The 21605-nt window shown below is 64.1% G+C and overlaps 2 protein-coding genes across 6 annotated transcripts; one reads left to right on the top strand and one right to left on the bottom strand.

The window, feature by feature from the left end:
- Positions 1-225: 225 nt before the first annotated feature.
- IKBKG (inhibitor of nuclear factor kappa B kinase regulatory subunit gamma) lies at positions 226-11215 on the top strand. Of its 5 annotated transcripts, none has more exons than XM_088180929.1 (12): positions 226-356; positions 897-1273; positions 1497-1597; positions 1681-1725; positions 2240-2342; positions 2826-2935; positions 4379-4519; positions 5172-5268; positions 6326-6454; positions 7793-7917; positions 10349-10401; positions 10488-11215. In XM_088180929.1, exons 1-12 carry the CDS (start codon positions 242-244, stop codon positions 10607-10609), a joined length of 1518 nt encoding a protein of 505 aa, XP_088037055.1. In that variant the 5' UTR covers positions 226-241; the 3' UTR covers positions 10610-11215. The 5 variants fall into 5 exon arrangements, with proteins under 5 accessions (XP_088037055.1, XP_088037057.1, XP_088037058.1 ...); XM_088180931.1 differs by having other exon boundaries at positions 10491-11215; XM_088180932.1 differs by having other exon boundaries at positions 6326-6448.
- Positions 11216-11445: 230 nt separating this feature from the next.
- LOC106863982 (selenide, water dikinase 1-like) lies at positions 11446-21491 on the bottom strand. The gene is made up of 8 exons (XM_088180936.1): positions 21252-21491; positions 20192-20295; positions 19195-19302; positions 17320-17474; positions 16398-16488; positions 16017-16116; positions 14331-14543; positions 11446-12115 (listed from the first exon to the last, which is right to left on the bottom strand). The coding sequence occupies exons 1-8, from the start codon at positions 21469-21471 to the stop codon at positions 11880-11882; spliced, it is 1227 nt and encodes a 408-aa protein (XP_088037062.1). The 5' UTR covers positions 21472-21491; the 3' UTR covers positions 11446-11879.
- Between the last annotated feature and the right edge of the window lie 114 nt (positions 21492-21605).

Genomic DNA, 21605 nt, shown 5'->3' on the forward strand with positions numbered 1-21605 from the left:
CACCCGGAGGCGTAACCAATCAGCGCCCTCCGCCCTCGGCGTTGCTATGACGCCGCCATGACACTTAGAGAGGCGGAAGTGCAGCGAGGGAGCGGTGACGTCACTCTCTTCCGGCGGAAGCAGGAAGTTGCGGCGCCGGCGGAGACCGCCGGGATTCCAAAAATCCCCGAATTCGGCCCAAAAGTCCCCGAATTCGGCCCCAAACCGTCCCCGAGCCGCCCGGGCCTCCCGGGAGCCGCCGATGAGCGGCGGGCGCTGGCGGCGGTCCGCGGAGATGGTGCAGCCGGGGCCCGAGGCGGAGCCGGCGCTGGCGGAGGCGCTGCAGCGGCTGCGGGCGGAGAACCGCGAGCTGAGGGGTGAGAACTGGGGGGAGCTGGGAGGGACTGGGCCAGGCTGGGACTGGTCCTGGGTACTGAGGGGGCCGTGGGAATGTCCCCAGTGATGTCCCCCTGTCTCCATTGGTGTCCCAATGTCCCCAGTCCCCTCAATGTCCCCAATGTCCCCAGTCCCCCGATGCCCTCAGCATCCCCAATGCCCCCAACGTCCCCACCCCTCCCATGTCCGCGATGTCCCCCCCAACATCCCCGTATCCCCAGTGTCCCCAACGTCCCCATGCCCCGATGTCCCCCGTGTCCTCAAAGTCCCTGGTGTGCCCAGCATCCCCAAGGTCCCCAGTGTCCCCTCCATGTCCCTCATTTCGCCAGCATCCCCGATGTCCCCGGTGCTCCCAGTGTCCCCGCGGTGTCCCTAAGTTCTCAATGTCACAATGGCTCCCCAACGTCCCCCCAATCCCTGCGATGTCCCCAATGTCCCAACATCCCCAACTGCCCCGTGTCCCCCGCCTACCAATGTCCCCTGAATGTGCCCGATGCCCCCAATGTCGCCGCTGTCCCCAGGTGCTCTGTGTCACTGCACGGAGTCGCTGCGGCAGCGCCTGGAGGAGCTGCGGAAGCTGCAGCTGCAGCGCCGGGGGGAGCGGGAGCTGCTGCGGGGACGATGGGGACAGGCCCGGGACCTGGTGCTGCACCTGCGGGGACAGCGCGGGGACAGCACCGGGGACAGCCCTGAGGACACCACAGACACCCCCGGGGACAACAAGGACACCCCCGAGGACATCAGGGACACCCTCAAGGACACCAGGAACACGCCCGGGGACGTCAGGGACACCCCTGGGGACACCAAGGACACCCCCGGGGACATCAGGGACTCCCTCAGGGACACACTCAGGGACAATGGGGACAGCTCCAGGGACACCCCTGACACCAGCACCAAGGTACGTGTAGCCCCCCCGCTGTGTCCCACCCCTCTCTGTGCCCCTCTGTCCCCCCCAGTGTCCCCTTATCCTCCTCGTGTCCCCCCGCCCCTCCCACTGCACCCCCCGGGTCCCCCTTGTGTCCTCCAATGTCCTCTCCTCTCCCCCTGTGTCCCCTCCCTGGCCCCTCAGCCCCCATGGTGTCCCCTCAATGTCCCCCTGATGTCCCCTGATGTCCCCACAGCCCCTCGAGGCCCCCCCTCGCTCAGTGTCCCCTCCCCTCGAGGACGTCCCCGCTGTCCCGGACCCCCCCCAGGCTCCCCCCGGAGCCCCCCCGGAGCCCAGGTGAGCCCCTCCCCCCGTCCCCACCCTCTTGGGGGACCCCTCAATGTCCCCAACCCACCTGACCCCCCTTCGTGTCCCCCCAGCTCTGAGGAGCAGCTGAGGCAGCGCCTGGCAGAGGCTGAGGCTGAGTGAGTCAGGGACATTGGGGACACTTGGGGACACTTGGGGACAGTCTGGGGGTACTTGGGGGCACTTTGGGGACACTTCGGGGATGCTTGGGGTATTTTGGGGACACTTGGATATGCTTTGGGGTCACCTTGGGGACATTTGGGAACACACTGGGGACACCTGAGGACTCTTGGGGAAGCTTTGGGTCACCTTGGGGACATTTGGGGATACATTGGGGACCCCCCAGGGTGGTGGTGGCTCCGGCTGAGGGAGGCTGAGGGTGTTGGGGACACTCTGGGGACACTGTCCCCAGACTGGTGATGTTGTGGTGACCCTTGGGGACATTGGGGACAGGCTGGTGACACTGTGGGCGCGCGTGGGGGGGGTTTGGTGACACCAATGACCCTTGGTGACCCTTGGGGACGTTGGTGACATTGGGGACAGGCTGGTGACACTGTGGGTGTGTGTGTGGGGGGTTTGGTGACACCAATGACCCTTGGTGACCCTTGGGGACGTTGGTGACATTGGGGACAGGCTGGTGACACTGCGGGCGCGCGTGGCCGTGGCCGAGCTCCGGGCTCAGGACGTTTCCCGCGCGGCCGAGCTGCAGCTGCAGGGCCTGCGCCGCCAGCTCGAGGTACTGGGGACACCTTGGGGACACGGGGACAGCCCCGGGGACACTGGGGACAGCGCTGGGGACACTGGGGACAGCCCCGGGGACATTGGGGACAGCCCTGGGGACACTGGGGACAGCCCTGGGGACATTGGGGACAGCCCTGGGGACAGCCCCGGGGACATTGGGGACAGCCCTGGGGACACTGGGGACAGCCCTGGGGACACTGGGCAGAGCCCTGGGCACACTGGTCACAGGCCTGGGGACAGCTGGGGACACCCTGAGAACATGGGGACAGCCCTGGGGACACTGGGCACAGCTCGGCAGTCCGGGGGACACTGGGGACAGCCCTGGGGACACTGGGGACGACACTGGGGACAGCCCTGGGGACAGTGGACACACCTGGGGATGGTTGGGGACACTCAGAGGGTGACAGTGTCCCTGTCCCCAGCAGGACAAGGCCCAGGTGACAATAGGGGGTGACAGTGTCCTTGTCCCTGTCCCCAGCAGGACAAGGCCCAGGTGCAGGCCCAGGTGACGTCACTGCTGGGGGAGCTCCGGGAGAGCCAAAATCGCCTGGAGCGGAGCCGGGCGGAGCAGGAGCACCTGGAGCGCAGGTGGGGACACCTGGGGGACAGGGGGACACCTCGGGGGTGGCACGGGGGGTGCTGGGGGCCAGGGACTGTCCCCAAGGGGAGGGGACACCGCAGCAGACCTGGAGCACAGATGGGGCGGTGACACCTGTGCAGGTGACAGTGGGTGACACTGGGGTGTCACAGGGCTCAAGGGACGCTGGGTGGTGCCACCAGTTTGAGGAGGTGACACTGTTTGGCACAGGGTGACAGTGGGGTGGCACAGGGTGACAGTGGGATGACAGTGGGGTGGCATAGGGTGACAGTGGGATGACAGTGGGGTGGCACAGGGTGACAATGGGGTGGCAGTGGGGTGGCACAGGGTGACAGTGGGGTGGCATAGGGTGACAATGGGGTGGCACGGGGTGGCACAGGGTGACAGTGGGGTGGCACAAGGTGACAGTGGGGTGGCAGTGGGGTGGCACAGGGTGACAATGGGGTGGCAGTGGGGTGGCACGGGGTGGCACAGGGTGACAATGGGGTGGCAGTGGGGTGGCACGGGGTGGCAGTGGGGTGGCACAGGGTGACAATGGGGTGGCAGTGGGGTGGCATAGGGTGACAGTGGGGTGGCATAGGGTGACAGTGGGTGGCAGTGGGGTGGCACAGGGTGACAGTGGGGTGGCACAGGGTGACAATGGGTGACAATGGGGTGGCACAGGGTGACAATGGGGTGACAGTGGGGTGGCATAGGGTGACAATGGGGTGACAATGGGGTGGCACAGGGTGACAATGGGGTGACAGTGGGGTGGCACAGGGTGACAATGGGTGACAATGGGGTGGCACAGGGTGACAATGGGGTGACAATGGGGTGGCACAGGGTGACAATGGGGTGACAGTGGGGTGGCACAGGGTGACAATGGGGTGGCATAGGGTGACAATGGGGTGGCAGTGGGGTGGCACAGGGTGACAGTGGGGTGGCACAAGGTGACAGTGGGGTGGCAGTGGGGTGGCACAGGGTGACAATGGGGTGGCAGTGGGGTGGCACGGGGTGGCACAGGGTGACAATGGGGTGGCAGTGGGGTGGCACGGGGTGGCAGTGGGGTGGCACAGGGTGACAATGGGGTGGCAGTGGGGTGGCATAGGGTGACAGTGGGGTGGCATAGGGTGACAGTGGGTGGCAGTGGGGTGGCACAGGGTGACAGTGGGGTGGCACAGGGTGACAATGGGTGACAATGGGGTGGCACAGGGTGACAATGGGGTGACAGTGGGGTGGCATAGGGTGACAATGGGGTGACAATGGGGTGGCACAGGGTGACAATGGGGTGGCAGTGGGGTGGCACAGGGTGACAATGGGGTGGCAGTGGGGTGGCACAGGGTGACAATGGGTGACAATGGGGTGGCACAGGGTGACAATGGGGTGGCACAGGGTGACAATGGGGTGGCAGTGGGGTGGCACAGGGTGACAGTGGCGTGTCCCCGGTGTCCCAGGGCCCGCAGTGACGCCGAGCGGTGCCAGCAGCTGGAGGAGGTGACCCAGGGCCACCAGGTGCAGCTGGACCAGCTCCGGCTCCAGGTGACCAACCTGGAAACTGCCCTGAGGGTGGAGCGGCGTGGGGCCACCGAGGAGAAGTGAGTGACAACGGGGACATGGGGACACCGGGGAGGAGTGAGTGACAACGGGGACATGGGGACACCGGGGAGGAGTGAGTGACAACGGGGACATGGGGACACTGGGAGGAGTGAGTGACAACGGGGACATGGGGACACCAGGGAGGAGTGAGTGACAACGGGGACATGGGGACACGGGCAGGGGTGGCACCTGGGGACACCCATTGATGTCCCCAGTGTCCCAGGCTGAAGCTGGTGGTGCTGCAGGCCGTCTGTCCCCTCAATGTCCCCTCAATGTCCCCAGTGTTTCCTCAATGTCCCCAGTGTCCCCAGTGTTCCAGGTGGAAGCTAGGGCAGCTGTAGGTTGCCTGTCCTCATGTCCCCAGTGTCCCCTCAATGTCCACAATGTCCCCTGAATATCCCCAGTGTCCCTTGATGTCCCCTCCATGTCCCCAATGTCCCCTCAATGTCCTCTCAATGTCCCCAATATCCTCTCAATGTCCCCAATGTCCCCTCCATGTCCTCATTGTCCCCAATGTCCCTTCAATGTCCTCTGTCCCAGGTGGAAGCTGGTGCAGCTGCAGGCCACCTGTCCCCTCCGTGTCCCCAATGTCCCCTCTGTGTCCCCAATGTCCCCTCCGTGTCCCCAATGTCCCCAATGTCCCCCCTCCAGGCGGAAGCTGGTGCAGCTGCAGGCCGCGTACCATCACCTGTTCCAGGAGTACGACGCCCACATCAAGGCCAGCCTGGAGGGGGACAAACGGAGCCAGGTGAGGGACAGGGGACACCTGGGACACCGGGGGACACGGAGGGTCACGTCCCATCCCTTGGGGACGCCGGGGTGGCCCCTTGTTCCCTGTTTAATTCCTCTGCGGTGGCACCTGGGGGTTCCAGCCCCCTGGGGACACCTGGAATGTCCCTGCGGCCCCTCAGGTGATTCAGGTGCCCCCAGGTGACTCCCCAAGTGACCCCCCAGGTGACACAGGAGCAGTGGCCAAGGCCACGCTGGGTGTGCAGTGGGGGGGCTGGGGGTGACACAGGTGATCTCTCAGGTGTCACAGGTGATCTCATAGGTGTTACAGGTGATGTCCCAGTTGTCACAGGTGTCACTGTCCCCCGCCAGGTGACACAGGAGCGGCTCCATGCAGCTGAGGCTATGCAGGGAGGTTGGGGGGGTGTCACAAGTGACAGAGGTGGCCCCTCAGGTGTCACAGGTGACGCCACAGGTGTCATAGGTGATGTCCCAGGTGTCACAGGTGGCACTGTCCTCCCCCCAGGTGACACAGGAGCAGCTCCGTGCGGCCGAGTCTGCACTGGGGGTGGGTTGGGGGGATGTCACAGGTGACACAGATGGCCCCACAGGTGTCACAGGTGATCTCCCAGGTGTCACAGGTGTCACTGTGCCCCCCCCAGGTGACACAGGAGAGGGTCTGTGAGGCTGAGGCCATGCAGGGGGGGATTGGGGGGGTGTCACAAATGATCCCACAGGTGTCACAGGTGACCCCTCAGGTGTCATAGGTGCCATTGCCCCCCCCCCCCCCCCCAGGTGACACAGGACCAGCTCCGTGAGGCTGAGGCTATGAGGGGGGGGTTGGAAGGGTGACACAGGTGACAGAGGTGATCCCTCAGGTGTCACAGGTGACGCCACAGGCGTCACAGGTGATGTCACAGGTGTCACAGGTGGCCCTGCAGGTGTCACTGTGCCCCCCCAGGTGACGCAGGAGCTGCTCCGTGCGGCCGAGGCCACGCTGGGGGTGCAGTGGGGGTGGGTTGGGGGGATGTCCCAGGTGTCCCAGGTGATGTCCCAGGTGTCACTGTCCCCCCCAGGTGACACAGGAGCAGCTCCGTGCGGCCGAGGCCGCGCTGGCTCTCAAGCAGGATCTCATCGATCGCCTCAAGGCCGAGGCCGAGCACCAGCGGGCGGCCCTGGAGACCATCCCAGTGCTGAAGGTCCAGGTGGGGCTGGGGGGACTGGGGGGATGCTGGGGGGGCCCCGGGGGGGTCTGGGGGGGGCTCCTGAGTCCCCTGACCACCCCCCCAAACCCAGATCAGTGTCCCAAGGTGGGTCTGGGGACATCTGGGAGGATCAAGGGGGATTTGGGGATTCCCAAGGGAGCTCAGGGGGGGTCCCGGGGAGGTCCTGACTCCCCCCCAGAGCCCCCCTGGGCTCCCCAAATCTCCCCTGACCCGCCCTGGCCCCCCCAGTCCAGGCTGACACCCCCAGGGTGGATTTCGAGGCAGAGCAGGGGGAGATTTTTTGGGCGGGGGGGCCCGGTGGGATTTGGGGACTCCTGAAGGGGTCCTGACCCCACCCCCAACCCCCCATAAAATCCAGCCCAAGGTCTCCAAGGCAGAGCCAGGGGAGGTCTGGGGAGATTTGGGGGTTCCCTGAGGGAATGTGGGGATGTCCTGGGGGATTTTGGGGTGTCCTGACCCCTCCCCAGTCCCGGGCTGACATTTCCAACGTGGATTTCGAGGCGGAGCGGGCGGCACTGGGGGGGTTCTGGTTGGATTTGGGGGATCCTGATGGGATTGAAATGGTCCTGGGGGATTTGGGGGTCCCGGTGTGACCTGGGGGGGTTCCTTTGGGGGATTTAGGGGTTTCCTGGTTGGGTTTGGGGGTCCTGAACCCCCAGTGTCCCCAGGCCAACATTTACCAGGCAGATTTCGAGGCAGAGTGGGCGGCTCTGGGGAGGTTCCAGTTGGATCTGGGGGTTCCTTTGGGGGATTTGGAGGTTCCCTGGGGGAATTGGGGGTTCCCTGGTTGGATTTGGGGGCTCCCTGGTTGGATTTAGGGGTTCCCTGGTTGGATTTGGAGGTTCCTTGGTTGGATTTGGGGGTTCCTTTGGGGTTCCTTGGTTGGATTTGGGGTTCCTTTGGGGGAGTTGAGGGTTCCCTGGCTGGATTTGGAGGTTCCTTGGTTGGATTTTGGGGTTCCCTGGCTGGATTTTGGGATTCCCTGGCTGGATTTTCGGGTTCCCTGGTTGGATTTGGGGGTTCCTTTGGGGTTCCCTGGTTGGGTTTAGGGGTTCCCTGGTTGGGTCTGGGGGTTCCCTGGTTGGATTTGGAGGTTCCTTGGTTGGATGTGGAGGTTCCCTGGTTGGATTTTGGGGCTCCCTGGTTTGGATTTGGAGGTTCCTTGGTTGGATTTTGGGGTTCCCTGGCTGGATTTTGGGGTTCCCTGGTTGGCTCTGGGGGTTCCTTTGGGGTTCCCTGGTTGGATTTTGAGGTTCCCTGGTTGGGTCTGGGGGTTCCCTGGTTGGATTTGGGGTCCTGACCCCCCGGTGTGCCCAGGCCGACGTTTACCGGGGGGATTTCGAGGCGGAGCGCGCGGCGCGGGAGCAGCTGCACGGGGAGCGCGAGGCCCTGAAGGAGGAGCTGAAGAAACTGCGGCAGCTGCTGGAGGGGGACGGGGCCCGGTACGGCACTGCAGCCCCCAAAACACCCCTGAAACACCCCGGGACAGCCCAAAACACCCCTGAAACACCCCGGGACAGCCCAAAAACACCCTGAAACACCCCGGGACGGCCCAAAACACCCCTGAAACGGCCCCAAAACACCCCTGAAACACCCCGGGACAGCCCAAAACACCCCTGAAACGGCCCCAAAACACCCCTGAAACACCCCGGGACAGCCCAAAACACCCCTGAAACACCCCTGAAACACCCCGGGACAGCCCAAAAACACCCCTGAAACGGCCCCAAAACACCCCTGAAACACCCCGGGACGGCCCAAAACACCCCTGAAACGGCCTCAAAACACCCCTGAAACGGCCCCAAAACACCCCTGAAACACCCCGGGACAGCCCAAAACAGCCCTGAAACACCCCGGGACAGCCCAAAACACCCCTGAAACACCCCGGGACAGCCCAAAAACACCCCTGAAACGGCCCCAAAACACCCCTGAAACACCCCGGGACGCCCCAAAACACCCCTGAAACACCCCGGGACAGCCCAAAAACACCCCTGAAACGGCCCCAAAACACCCCTGAAACGGCCCCAAAACAGCCCTGAAACACCCCGGGACGGCCCAAAACAGCCCTGAAACACCCCGGGACAGCCCAAAACACCCCTGAAACACCCCTGAAACACCCCGGGACAGCCCAAAAACACCCCTGAAACGGCCCCAAAACACCCCTGAAACACCCCGGGACGGCCCAAAACACCCCTGAAACGGCCCCAAAACACCCCTGAAACACCCCGGGACGGCCCAAAACAGCCCTGAAACACCCCGGGACAGCCCAAAACACCCCTGAAACACCCCTGAAACACCCCGGGACAGCCCAAAAACACCCCTGAAACGGCCCCAAAACACCCCTGAAACACCCCGGGACGGCCCAAAACACCCCTGAAACGGCCCCAAAACACCCCTGAAACGGCCCCAAAACACCCCTGAAACACCCCGGGACAGCCCAAAACAGCCCTGAAACACCCCGGGACAGCCCAAAACACCCCTGAAACACCCCGGGACAGCCCAAAAACACCCCTGAAACGGCCCCAAAACACCCCTGAAACACCCCGGGACGCCCCAAAACACCCCTGAAACACCCCGGGACAGCCCAAAAACACCCCTGAAACGGCCCAAAACACCCCTGAAACACCCCGGGACAGCCCAAAAACACCCCTGAAACACCCCGGGACAGCCCAAAACACCCCTGAAACACCCCGGGACAGCCCAAAAACACCCTGAAACGGCCCCAAAACACCCCTGAAACACCCCGGGACGGCCCAAAACACCCCTGAAACGGCCCAAAACACCCCTGAAACACCCCGGGACGGCCCAAAAACACCCTGAAACACCCCGGGACAGCCCCAAAACACCCCTGAAACACCCTGGGACAGCCCAAAAACACCCTGGGACAGCCCAAAAACACCCTGAAACACCCCGGGACAGCCCAAAAACACCCTGAAACACCCCGGGACGGCCCAAAACACCCCTGAAACGGCCCCAAAACACCCCTGAAACACCCTGGAACGGCCCCAAAACACCCCTGAAACACCCCGGGACAGCCCCAAAACACCCCTGAAACACCCCGGGACAGCCCCAAAACACCCTGAAACACCCTGGAACGGCCCAAAACACCCCTGAAACACCCCGGGACAGCCCTGAAACACCCTGGAACGGCCCAAAACACCCCTGAAACACCCTGGGACAGCCCAAAACACCCTGAAACGGCCCCAAAACACCCCCTGAAACACCCCGGGACAGCCCAAAACACCCCTGAAACGGCCCAAAACACCCCTGAAACACCCTGGAACGGCCCCAAAACTCCCCTGAAACACCCTGAAACGGCCCCAAAACACCCCGAAACACCCTTAGACAGCCCCGAAACACCCTGAGAGACCCCAAAAACACCCTGAGACAGCCCAAAAACACCCCAAAACACCCTGAAACACCTCAAATCAGCCCTAAACTACACTAGAATACCACAAAAACGCCTTAAAACACCCAAAATCAACCCAAAACCACCCCGGAATACCCCAAACCCACCCTGGAACACCCCAAAAACACTGCAAAAACAACCCAAAAACACCCTAAAACCACCCCGGAATACCCCAAACCCACCCTGGAACACCCCAAAAACACTGCAAAACAACCCAAAAACACCCTAAAACCACCCTAAACCCCCACCCCCCCGAAACACCCCAAAACACCTCAGAAACATCTTAAAATGACCCCCAACCCCCCCCAAACCACCCAGAGCACCCCAAAACCGCCCCCAGGGACCCCCAAACTCCTCCCAGACCCCCGCGGTGCCCCTTCCAAAATCCCTCGAATGAACCCCCCAAAGAACCCCCCCAAACCCCCGGAGCCCCCCCTGAGCCCCCCAAAATCCGCCCTTTCCCGCAGGGCCCGTCTGGAGGAGATGCAGAACCGGCACTCGGAGCCGCCCCCGGCGGGGGGTGAGTACAGAGGGGGGGCCCGGGACCCCCAAATCCCCTCTGGGGGAGGGGCAGGGCCTGACTCTGCCCCTCCCCCCCTCCCCCAGCAGGTTTTGGGGGGCTCCAGCCCCCCCCCGAGGAGGGGCCCGTCCTGTGCTGCCCCAAGTGCCAGTACAAGGCTCCGGACATGGACACGCTGCAGATCCACGTCATGGACTGCATCAAGTGAGGGGGGGCCCCAAAACAGCCCCCCTGCACCCCAAAAACACCCCCGGGGAACCCCAAAGCCCCCCGGCAGCCTCAACCCAGGGGGATCCCCAAAACCCCCCAAAACTCCCCAAAAATTCTTCTGGGAATTTCCTCACTGGATCCACATCATGGACTGGATCAGGTGGGGGGGGAGCACCCCAAAATCACCCCGGGGGCACCCCAAAATCACCCCAGGGGCACCCCAAAACCCCCCGGGGCACCCCAAAATCACCCCGGGGCACCCCAAAATCACCCCGGGGGCACCCCAAAATCACCCCGGGGGCACCCCAAAACCCCCCGGGGCACCCCAAAATCACGCCAGGGGCCTCAACCTGGGGTTTGGAGGTTTGGGAACCCCAAAAACGCCCCAACATTCTTCTGGGAATCTCCTCACTGTGGATGCACATAAGGGATAGAATCAGGTGGGGGGGCACCCCATAAACCCCCACATGGAACCCCCAAATCCCCCCGGGAACCCCAAAACCCCCCCTAGACCCCCCTCCCTCCCTCCCTGAAATCCCCCTGGGACCTCCCCAGGGTTTTGGGGTCCCCCCCATCAATAAATGCCCCCAAATTTCTCTGAAATCGCTTTTATTGCCCCATTTCTGGGGAGTTCCCACCGCCCCTCCCCAAAACCCGGAGCCCTCCAACCCCCCCCCTCACTGAGGGGGGGTCTCGGCCCCTCCCCCACCCCCACGGGGGGTTTTGGGGGGGGACGTCACGCGGGGGGGGATTTTGGGGGTGCGGGGGTGGTCGGGGGGGGCTTCGCCCGCTGCTCATCGGGCAGAGCCTGGGGGGAGGGAAGAGATGATTTGGGGGGGGGGGTCCCCAAAAAAGGGGGGCCCGGGGGGGATTCTGGGGACCCCCCATTGTGCAGAGCTGGGGTTCGGGATTTTGGGGGCCCCCCCGGGGGGATTCTCGGGGCTTCACCTGCAGCGCTGGGGGGGTTGGGCAGAGATTTGGGGAGGTTTTGGGGTCCCCTGGAAGGGGGATGGGGGTGAAATTGGGGCGGGGGGGTTTGACCCGATTTTGGGAGGGGTTGACCTGATTTTGGGGGATTTTGGTCACAGCCGAGCCCCAGGGGCTTTTTGGGGGGTTTCTTTGGGATCCCCTAGAAGGGGGCTCGGGGTGGCATCCGCCCCAACTTTGGGATTTTCTTTGGGGTCCCCTCTCCGGGAGCTGTGCCAGGGCTGGGATTTACCCCAATTTTGGGAATTTTTTTTTTTTTTTTTTGGGGGGGGGTCGCTCCTCTAGAAGGGCGCTCGGGGCGGCTCCGGGGGGGGGGTCCCGGGGCTGTCGGGGCGCGGGGGAGCCCCTCGGGGGGGCACCTCGATCAGCCGGGGTTTGTCGATGACTCGGGCGCCGCGGGGCCCCTTCTCCACCACCCCCACGATCCAGGCCTGCAGCCCCTCGGCCCGGCCCGGAGCCTTGAGCTCGGCACAGAACCGGGCGGCCTGGGCCCGGGGCAGCACCACCAGCAGCCCCCCTGCGGGAAAACAAACGGGGGGAAAACGGGGATTGAGGGCGAGCTTAGGGGACGCCTCCCTCTAGTTTTGGGATCACTCGGGTTTTGGGGTCCTTTCCCCCCCCCCCCCCCCATTTTCTCCTTTCCCGTTTTTGGGGTCCTGCCACAGCGCCCCCTGCTGCCAGGGCTGACCCAATGCGCCCCCAGCCCCCCCCCCTTTATGGGAGCCCTCCCCAATTTTGGGATCCCCATCCCGTTTTTAGTGTCCCTTATCCCATTTACGGAATCCCCATTCGCTTTTTGGGTGCTCTTACCCCATTTTTAGTGTCTCTTATCCTTTTTTTGGAGTCCCTCATTCTGTTTTCAGTGTCCTTTTATCAGATTCTTGGGGTCCCCATCCCATTTTGGGGGGCTCTAATCCTGTTTTTAGTGTCCCTTGTCCTGTTCTTAGGGTCCCCATCCCATTTTTAGTGTCCCTTATCCCATTCCTGGGATCCCCATCCCGTTTTTAGTGTCCCTTATCCTGTTCTTAGGGTCCCCATCCCATTTTTAGTGTCCCTTATCACATTGTTGGGATCCCCATCCCATTTTTGGGGGTTCTAATCCTGTTTTTAGTGTCCCTTGTCCTGTTCTTAGGGTCCCCATCCCATTTTTAGTGTCCCTTATCCCATTCCTGGGATCCCCATCCCGTTTTTAGTGTCCCTTATCCTGTTCTTAGGGTCCCCATCCCATTTTTAGTGTCCCTTATCCCATTCCTGGGATCCCCATCCCGTTTTTAGTGTCCCTTATCCTGTTCTTAGGGTCCCCATCCCATTTTTAGTGGCCTTTATCACATTGTTGGGATCCCCATCCCATTTTTGGGGGTTCTAATCCTGTTTTTAGTGTCCCTTATTCTGTTTTTGGGGTCCTTTTCCCCATTTTCCAGGTCCCTTTTCCCCATTTCCGGGTTCCCGCCGCCCCTCACAGCGCCCCCTGCTGGCCTGGCTGACCCAATAACCCCTCCATTGACTCCCCCCCATTTTTGGGGTCCCCTCCCCATTTCTAGGACCCGTCCTCTCACTTTGGAGCCTCCCTCCCCCATTTCCCAGGCCCCTCCCCCCCTGTTTTGGGGCCGTTTCTCCCCATTCCCAGGGTCCTGCCATGACGCACAGCGCCCCCTGCTGGCCGGGAGGACCCATGGCTCCCTTTATTCCCCCCCAGTTTTGGGGTCCCTTTTCCCATTTCCAGGGTCCCCCACCCCGTTTATGGCGCCCTCCTCCCATTTCTGGGGTCCCCACCCCATTTTCGGTGCCTCTCTCCCCATTTTTGACCTTCCTCATCCCATTTCTGAGGGCCCCGCCATGATGCACAGCGCCCCCTGCTGGCCGGGAGGACCCAGTGCCCCCTCACATCGACCCCCATCATTTTTGGGCTCCCTGATCCCATTTCCAGTGCCCCTTTTCCCATTCCCAGTGCTCCCTGATCCCATTTCTGGTGCTCCTTTTCCTATTTGTGGTCTCCCAAATCCCATCTGCTGCCCCTTTTCCCATTCCCAGTCCCCCCAGTCCCATTCCCAGTCTCCCCTTTTCCCATTCCCAGCCTCTCCAGTCCCATTCCCAGTCTCCCCATTCTCATTCCCAGTACCCCCAGTCCCCCCAATTCCATTCCCAGTCCCATTCCCAGTCCCACTCCCATTCCCAGCCTCCCCAGTCCCAATTCCATTCCCAGTCCCATTCCCAGTCTCCCCATTCTCATTCCCAGTCTCCCCAGTCCTATTCCCAGTCCCCCCATTCCCACTCCCACTCCCATTCCCAGTCTCCCCACTCCCATTCCCAGTCTCCCCATTCCCAGTCTCCCCACTCCCATTCCCAGTCTCCCCATTCTCATTCCCAGTCTCCCCACTCCCATTCCCACTCCCATTCCCAGTCTCCCCATTCTCATTCCCAGTCTCCCCACTCCCATTCCCATTCTCATTCCCAGTCTCCCCCCTCCCATTCCCAGTCTCCCCATTCCCATTCCCATTCCCAGTCTCCCCCCTCCCATTCCCAGTCTCCCCCCTCCCATTCCCATTCCCAGTCTCCCCATTCCCATTCCCATTCCCAGTCTCCCCCCTCCCATTCCCAGTCTCCCCCCTCCCATTCCCCGTCTCCCCATTCCCATTCCCCTTCCCAGTCTCCCCACTCCCAGTCTCCCCCCCCTCCCATTCCCAGTGTCCCCCCACTCCCCCTCCCAGTGTCCCCCGTGCCCGTGGCCGTACCCGATGTCTCGGGGGCCGTCCCCTGCAGGAGCCCCCCGCGGCCCCCGCAGGCCTTGCTGACGGCGGCCATCTTGGCGATGACGGGCAGGTTGTGGATGACGAAGGCCACGTCCAGGCGCTGCTGCGCCGCCAGGGCGCGCGCGTGGCCCAGCACCCCGAACCCCGTCACGTCGGTGGCCGCGTGCGCCCCGAACGCCCTCATCAGCCCCGCCGCTGTGGGGACACGGCTGTCACCTCACACGGCCCCCACGGGGCGTGGGGACACCCGGGGTGCCTCTGGGGACACCTGGAGTGGCTTTGGGGACACCTGGGGTGGCTCTGGGGACACCTGGGGTGGCTTTGGGGACACCCGGGGTGGCTCTGGGGACACCTGGGGTGGCTCTGGGGACACCCGGGGTGGCTCTGGGGACACCTGGGGTGGCTCTGGGGACACCCAGCACGGTCAGGGGCACCCTGGGGAGGCTTTGGGGACACCTGGGGTGGCTCTGGGGACACCTGGGGTGGCTTTGGGGACACCTGGGGTGCCTCTGGGGACACCCAGCACGGCCTAGGGGCACCCTGGGGTGGCTTTGGGGACACCTGGGGTGGCTTTGGGGACACCTGGGGTGGCTCTGGGGACACCCAGCACGGTCAGGGGCACCCTGGGGTGGCTCTGGGGACACCTGGGGTGGCTCTGGGGACACCCAGCACGGCCTAGGGGCACCCTGGGGTGGCTTTGGGGACACCCAGCACGGTCAGGGGCACCCTGGAACAACTCTGGGGACACCCAGCACGGTCAGGGGCACCCTGGGGTGGCTTTGGGGACACCTGGGGTGGCTCTGGGGACACCCAACATGGCCTAGAGGAACCCTGGAGTGGCTTTGGGGACACCTGGGGTGGCTTTGGCAACACACAGCACGGCCTAGAGGCACCCAAGGATGGTTTTAGGGACACTCTGGGGTCGCTTTGGGGACATCCAGCCTGGCCTAGGGACACTCGAGGGTGGCTTTGGGGACATCCAGCCTAGCCTAGCAACACCCTGGGGTGATTTTAGGGCCTCCCCCAGTGGTTTGGGGACACCTAGCCTGGCCTAGGAACACCCAAGGGTGGTTTTGGGGACACCTAGCCTGGCCTAGGAACACCCAAGGGTGGTTTTGGGGACACCTAGCCTGGCCTAGGAACACCCAAGGGTGGTTTTGGGGACACCTAGCCTGGCCTAGGGACACCCTAGGATGGCTTTTGGGGACACCTAGCCTGGCCTAGGGACACCCTAGGATGGCTTTTGGGACTCCACCGGTGGCTTTTGTTCCCTGAGGTGGTTCTGGGGACATCTAGGGTGGCTTTAGGGACTCCCTTGGTGGCTTTGGGGACACCCAGCCCAGCCTAGGGACACCCTGGAGTGGCTTTAGGGAGTCTACTGGTGGCTTTGTGTTCCCGGAGTTGCTCTGGGGATCCCTGAAGTGGCTCCAGGGACATCTGGAGTGGCCTTGGGGACATCTGGAGTGGCCTTGGGGACATCTGGAGGTGCTTTAGGAATGTGTGCAATGGCTCTGGGGACCTGTGTGGTGGGCTAGGGACACCCCAGGGTGGCTTTGAGGACCCCTCCAGTGGCTTTAGGCACCCCTCTGGTGCTTTTGGGTTCCCCTGGGGACAGGTGGGTGGGCTTTGAGGACCCTCAGGGTGGCTTTTGTCCCCAGTGTCACCCACCGGTGCGGTTGAGCGTGGCCATGCTGGACACGGCCTCCTGATAGGCCAACTCCACCTCCTCCCGTGTCACCACCAGCTTGATCTTGTTCCAGCGCTCAGGCTGCAGGGACAGCGAGGGGACAGCGAGGGGACAGCGTCAGGGACCCCGCAGTGGCCTTGGGGACACACCCACGGCGCCCAGGGGTCCCCTCAGGGACACTGGGGGTGGCTTTGGGGCCCCGCTGGGGACACCTCAGGTGGGTTTTGGTCCCATTTTGGCTCCCCTTGGGGACACCTGGGTGTCTCCAGACGCACCTGAGGTGCCCTTGGGGACACAGGTCTGGCTCTGGGCCCCCCGTGGTGTCCCCCTGTCCCCTCCCAGGTGCCCTCAGTGTCACTCACGATGTCCAGCCACTGGTGTGCGGTGACAGCCATGTGTGTCCCCAAGGGCTTGGTCAGCACCAGGACGTCCCCGGGCACGGCACTGTCCGGCCTGGGCAGGGCTGGGGTCAGCAAGGGACACGCCCCGTCCCCTGTCCCCAAATCCTGTCCCCCGTCCCCAAACCCCGCCCCCATGTCCCTAAGCCCCACCCTCACGTCCCCAAACCCCGCCCCCATGTCCCCAAACCCCGCCCCCACGCCACTAAGCCCCGCCCCTGCGTCTCCAAACCCCGCCCCCACGCCCCTAAGCCCCGCCCCAAGTCACCAAACCCCCGCCCCCACGTCCCTAAGCCCCGCCCCCATGTCCCTAAGCCCCCGCCCCGTGTCCCCAAACCCCGCCCCATGTCCCCAAACCCCGCCCCACGTCCCCAAACCCCGCCCCCACGTCCCCAAATCCTGCCCCATGTCCCCAAACCCCGCCCCCACGGCCTCCAAACCCCCGCCCCATGTCGCCAGGCCCCGCCCCATGTCCCCAAGCCCCGCCCCCATGTCCCCAGGCCCCGCCCCACGCCCTGCCTGTCACTCACAGGACAAACCCATTTGATTGACAGCAGTGACCCCGCCCTGTCCCCAAGCCCCACCCACCACTCCTGAGATTCCCACTTGATTGACACCTGACCATGGACACACCCCCTCAAATGGCTTTGATTGACAGCAGTGACCCCACCCCAGGCCCCGCCCCACAACTCGCAAATGATTGAAAGGTGCGATGGCCCCGCCCCATCACAATGATTGACACGTGCATTGGCCCCGCCCACCACACCCAAATGATTGACAGGTGCAATGGCCCCACCCCCATTACTCGAATGATTGACAGGTGCAATGGCCCCGCCCCATCACTCGAATGATTGACAGGTGCAATGGCCCCGCCCCCAGCACTCACATGATGAACTCGCTTGATTGACAGACGGCGGTGGCCACGCCCCCCACGATGACCCAGGGGTTGAGCACGGTCTGTCCCCCTGTCACCGATGTCCCCCCGTCCTCGGCCGCGTCCCGGAAGCCCTGGATGATCAGCGGCATCACCTTGTCCCGCTCCTGGGGGGACACGACGGTCCCTGTCACCCTCGGGGTCACTGTCACCCCCAGGGTCACTGTCACCCTCGGGGTCCCTGTCACCCTCGGGGTCACTGTCACCCCCAGGGTCACTGTCACCCCCAGTGTGTCCCCTGTCACCCCCAGTGTCCCTGTCACCCTCAGCGTGTCCCCTGTCACCCCCAGTGTGTCCCCTGTCACCCTCAGGGTCCCTGTCACCCCCAGGGTCCCTGTCACCCTCAGCGTGTCCCCTGTCACCCTCAGTGTGTCCCCTGTCACCCTCAGGGTCACTGTCACCCCCAGTGTGTCCCCTGTCACCCCCAGTGTCCCTGTCACCCTCACTGTGTCCCCTGTCACCCCCAGTGTGTCCCCTGTCACCCTCAGTGTGTCCCCTGTCACCCCCAGTGTCCCTGTCACCCTCACTGTGTCCCCTGTCACCCTCACTGTGTCCCCTGTCACCCCCAAGTCCCTGTCACCCTCAGGGTCACTGTCACCCCGAGTGTGTCCCCTGTCACCCTCAGTGTGTCCCCTGTCATCCTCAGGGTCACTGTCACCCTCAGTGTGTCCCCTGTCACCCTCAGTGTGTCCCCTGTCACCCCCAGTGTCCCTGTCACCCTCAGTGTGTCCCCTGTCACCCTCAGTGTGTCCCCTGTCACCCTCAGGGTCCCTGTCACCCCCAGGGTCACTGTCACTCTCAGTGTGTCCCCTGTCACCCTCAGTGTGTCCCCTGTCACCCTCAGGGTCCCTGTCACCCCCAGGGTCACTGTCACTCTCAGTGTGTCCCCTGTCACCCTCAGTGTGTCCCCTGTCACCCCCAGGGTCACTGTCACTCTCAGCGTGTCCCCTGTCACCCTCAGTGTGTCCCCTGTCACCCCCAGTGTCCCTGTCACCCTCAGCGTGTCCCCTGTCATCCTCAGGGTCCCTGTCACCCCCAGTGTGTCCCCTGTCACCCTCAGTGTGTCCCCTGTCACCCCCAGTGTGTCCCCTGTCACCCCCAGTGTCCCTGACACCTCTGGGTCCCTGTCAACCCATCACTGTCCCCTGTCACCCCCAGTGTCCCCCAGTACCCTCAGTGTCCCTGTCACCCCATGGTTCCTGTCACCATCTCAATGTCCTCTGTCACTCTCTATGTCCTCTGTCACCTCCTGTGTCCCATCACCCCCCCTGTGTCCATGTCACCCCCCAGTATCTCCTGTCACCCCACCATGTCCCTGTGACCCATCCCTGCCACCCCAATATTCCTGTCACCCTCCCATCCCTGCCACCCCCATGTCCTCTGTCCCCAACGTGTCACTGTGACCCCTCCTCTGTCACTGTCACCCCCGTGATTCCCATCACCCTCGTGTCCCTGTGCCCCCTGGTGTCACTGTCACCCCCTGGCAGTCACTGTCCCCCTGTGTCCCTGGGCCCCCCCAGTCTGTCACCTGATGTCCCTGTCCCCAACCTGCCCTCGCCACACACCTGTCCTGTGTCCCTGTGCCCCTTCCACATCCCTGCCACCCCTCCATGTCCTTGTCACCACCCTGCCACCCCATATACCTGTCTCCCTGTCCCCCACCGTATCTGCTGTCCCCACACTGTCCCCGCCGTGTCCCCTGTCCCTGTCACCTCCTGGCTCATGCGCTGGCTGACGCTCAGCAGCATCAGGACATTGTCACACTGGGTGACAGGGCCGTGTCCCCGTGTCCCCCCGGTGTCCCCCCGTGTCCCCTGTCCCTGTCACCTCCTCGCTCATGCGCTGGCTGACGCTCAGCAGCATCAGGACATTGTCACACTCGGTGACCCCCATGGCGTACAGGTCGCTCAGGACGTTGGCGCAGGCAATGCGGCCCTGAAATGGGGAGAGGGGGTTTGGGGGGGCTCCAGGACAGGACTGGGGGATCCCGGTGGTGTTTGGGGTCCCAAAATGGGATTTGGGGGGGGGGTCCAAAGTGGAGTTTGGGGGCCTTGGGATCAAATTCTGGGGGTCCCAAGGGGATTTTGGGGGCTCCCTGGGAGGATTTGGGGTCCCCAGGTGGGATCTGGCAGGGCCAGGATGGGACTAGGGGTGCCCAGGTGGGATCTGGGATCCCCTGGTGGCATCTGGAGGTCCCCAGGTGGGATTTAGGGAAGCCCAAGTTGGAGTTTAGGGGGCCTAGGACAGAACTGGAGGGCCACAAGGGAATGTTGGTGGCCCTTAGGGGGATTTGGGGAACCCAGGAGAGGACCAAGGGATCTTGAGGGGGTTTTGGGGAGCCAAGGAGGGCTTGGGACCCCAGGGATAGGATTGGGGGGGGTACAAGGGGATTTGAGGTCCCAAGATGGGATTTGGGGGGGTGTAGAGGAGGACACTGGGGTCTGCAGATGGAATTTGGGGGGCCTGCACTAGGACTGGGGGGGCCTGAAAGGATTTGGGATGCTCAGGGAGGGATTTGTGGGGTCTAGGGTAGAACTGAGGAACCCCAAAGAGATTCGTAGAGGGGCCCAAGAGGATTTGGGAGTCCCAAGAGGGAGGAAGAGAATCAGAGGTTCAGAGGGAAACTGGGGGGACTCCTGAAGGGATGTGAGGGTTCCCTGGGGGGTTTTGGGTTCTTGGGAGGTTTGGATTTGGGAGGTCCCTGGGGGCAATTTGGGGTTTCCCAAGAGTCCTGATGGGATCTGGGGGGTCCCCAGGGGTGATTCTGGGGTATTTATGGGGTCCCAGAGGGGCTCAGGGGGTGCTGGGGAAGGGGTTTGGGTACCATCATGTAGGGGTCATCGATGATGGGGTAGAAGAAGTCGGTGGTCTGCACCAGCGAGAGCCCCCCGTGCCGCAGCGGGATCACACACGAGTCCAGCCCGATGCCTGCGGGCACCGAGCGCTCAGGGGGGCACCGAGAGCTCAGGGGGGCACCGAGCCCAGAACGGGGGGCACAGAGCCCAGAACGGGGGGCACCGAGCCCAGAACGGGGGGCACCGAGCACTCAGAGGGGCACCGAGAGCTCAGGGGGGCACCGAGCCCAGAACGGGGGGCTCCGAGCCCAGAACGGGGGGCACCGAGAGCTCAGGGGGGCACCGAGCCCAGAACGGGGGGCACCGAGCCCAGAACGGGGGACACAGAGCCCAGAACGGGGGGCACCGAGCGCTCAGGGGGGCACCGAGCCCAGGACGGGGGCACAGAGCCCAGAACGGGGGGCTCCGAGCCCAGAACGGGGGGCACCGAGCGCTCAGGGGGGCACCGAGCCCAGAACGGGGGCACCGAGCCCAGCATGGGGGGCACCGAGCCCAGAACGAGGGGCACAGAGCCCAGAACGGGGGGCACCGAGCACTCAGGGGGGCACCGAGCCCAGAACGGGGGGCACCGAGCCGCTGGGGGTGGGGGACACAGGGACATGGCAGAACCGGATGGGGAGGGGAGGTAAACACGGATCCTGTTCGGGGAGGAGGCGGGGGGGGACCGGATCTGAGGGGGCCCCTCCCCTCCCCTCCCCTGCCGCGGCTCCTCCCCCCCAGCGCCCTTTGCCCCCTTCCCACCATCTCCTCGGGCCACCTTTGCCCCGTTCCCCCGCCATGTCCCTGAGCCCCCCCGGTCTGTCCTGCGCCCTCCAGACTCCCTGGAGACCCCTCAGCCCCCACGCCATGTCCATGAGCCCCCCCAGAGCCCTCCCGTCCTTCCCCTGGGTCCCCACAAGCCCCTCGAGACCCCCAGCGCCCTCTCGGAGGGTTCCCCCGAGCCCTCTGAGGCCTCCTCAGCCGCATCTCTGAGCCATCCCCACAGCCCCCGGAGCCCTCCCGGGACCCCCGGGATCTCCCCACTCTCACCCAGTGCCGGGGCCCCGCCGCTCTCCGCTTCCGCCCCTTCCCCTCCGCCTCCTCCTCCCGGGCGCTGTCCCTCGAGTCCCGCCAGGAGCTTGAGCAGCGTCTCCTGCGGGACTTTGCAGCCTCAGCCGCGCAGCTCCCCGTAGGCCGTGAGGCGCCAGGACGGGTCCAGGCCCAGCGCCGCGGGGTCGAAGCGCCGCGACCCGCCCGGCACCGCCGCCATCTTGGAATGCACCGGCCCGCCGAGCGCCGCCGCCTCTGATTGGCTGCGGCGCTGCCCCCGACGGGTGCTGATTGGGCAACGTCTGAGGAACACGGGCGGGGATTGGTCGGTTTCGAGGGGAGGAGGCAGTGGGG

Source organism: Sturnus vulgaris, chromosome 30 (genome assembly GCF_052056855.1).
Source record: "Sturnus vulgaris isolate bStuVul1 chromosome 30, bStuVul1.hap1, whole genome shotgun sequence".
Lineage (NCBI taxonomy): Eukaryota > Metazoa > Chordata > Aves > Passeriformes > Sturnidae > Sturnus > Sturnus vulgaris.

What these genes read in the sequence shown, in the direction of transcription:
- IKBKG (XM_088180929.1), top strand. Translation starts at nt 242, where the DNA reads ATGAGCGGCGGGCGCTGGCGGCGGTCCGCGGAGATGGTGCAGCCGGGG. An exon ending in GCCTGCGCCGCCAGCTCGAG is followed by an intron (nt 2,343 to 2,825) that starts GTACTGGGGACA and finishes CCCTGTCCCCAG; the next exon opens with CAGGACAAGGCCCAGGTGCA. An exon ending in AGGGGGACAAACGGAGCCAG is followed by an intron (nt 5,269 to 6,325) that starts GTGAGGGACAGG and finishes TGTCCCCCCCAG; the next exon opens with GTGACACAGGAGCAGCTCCG.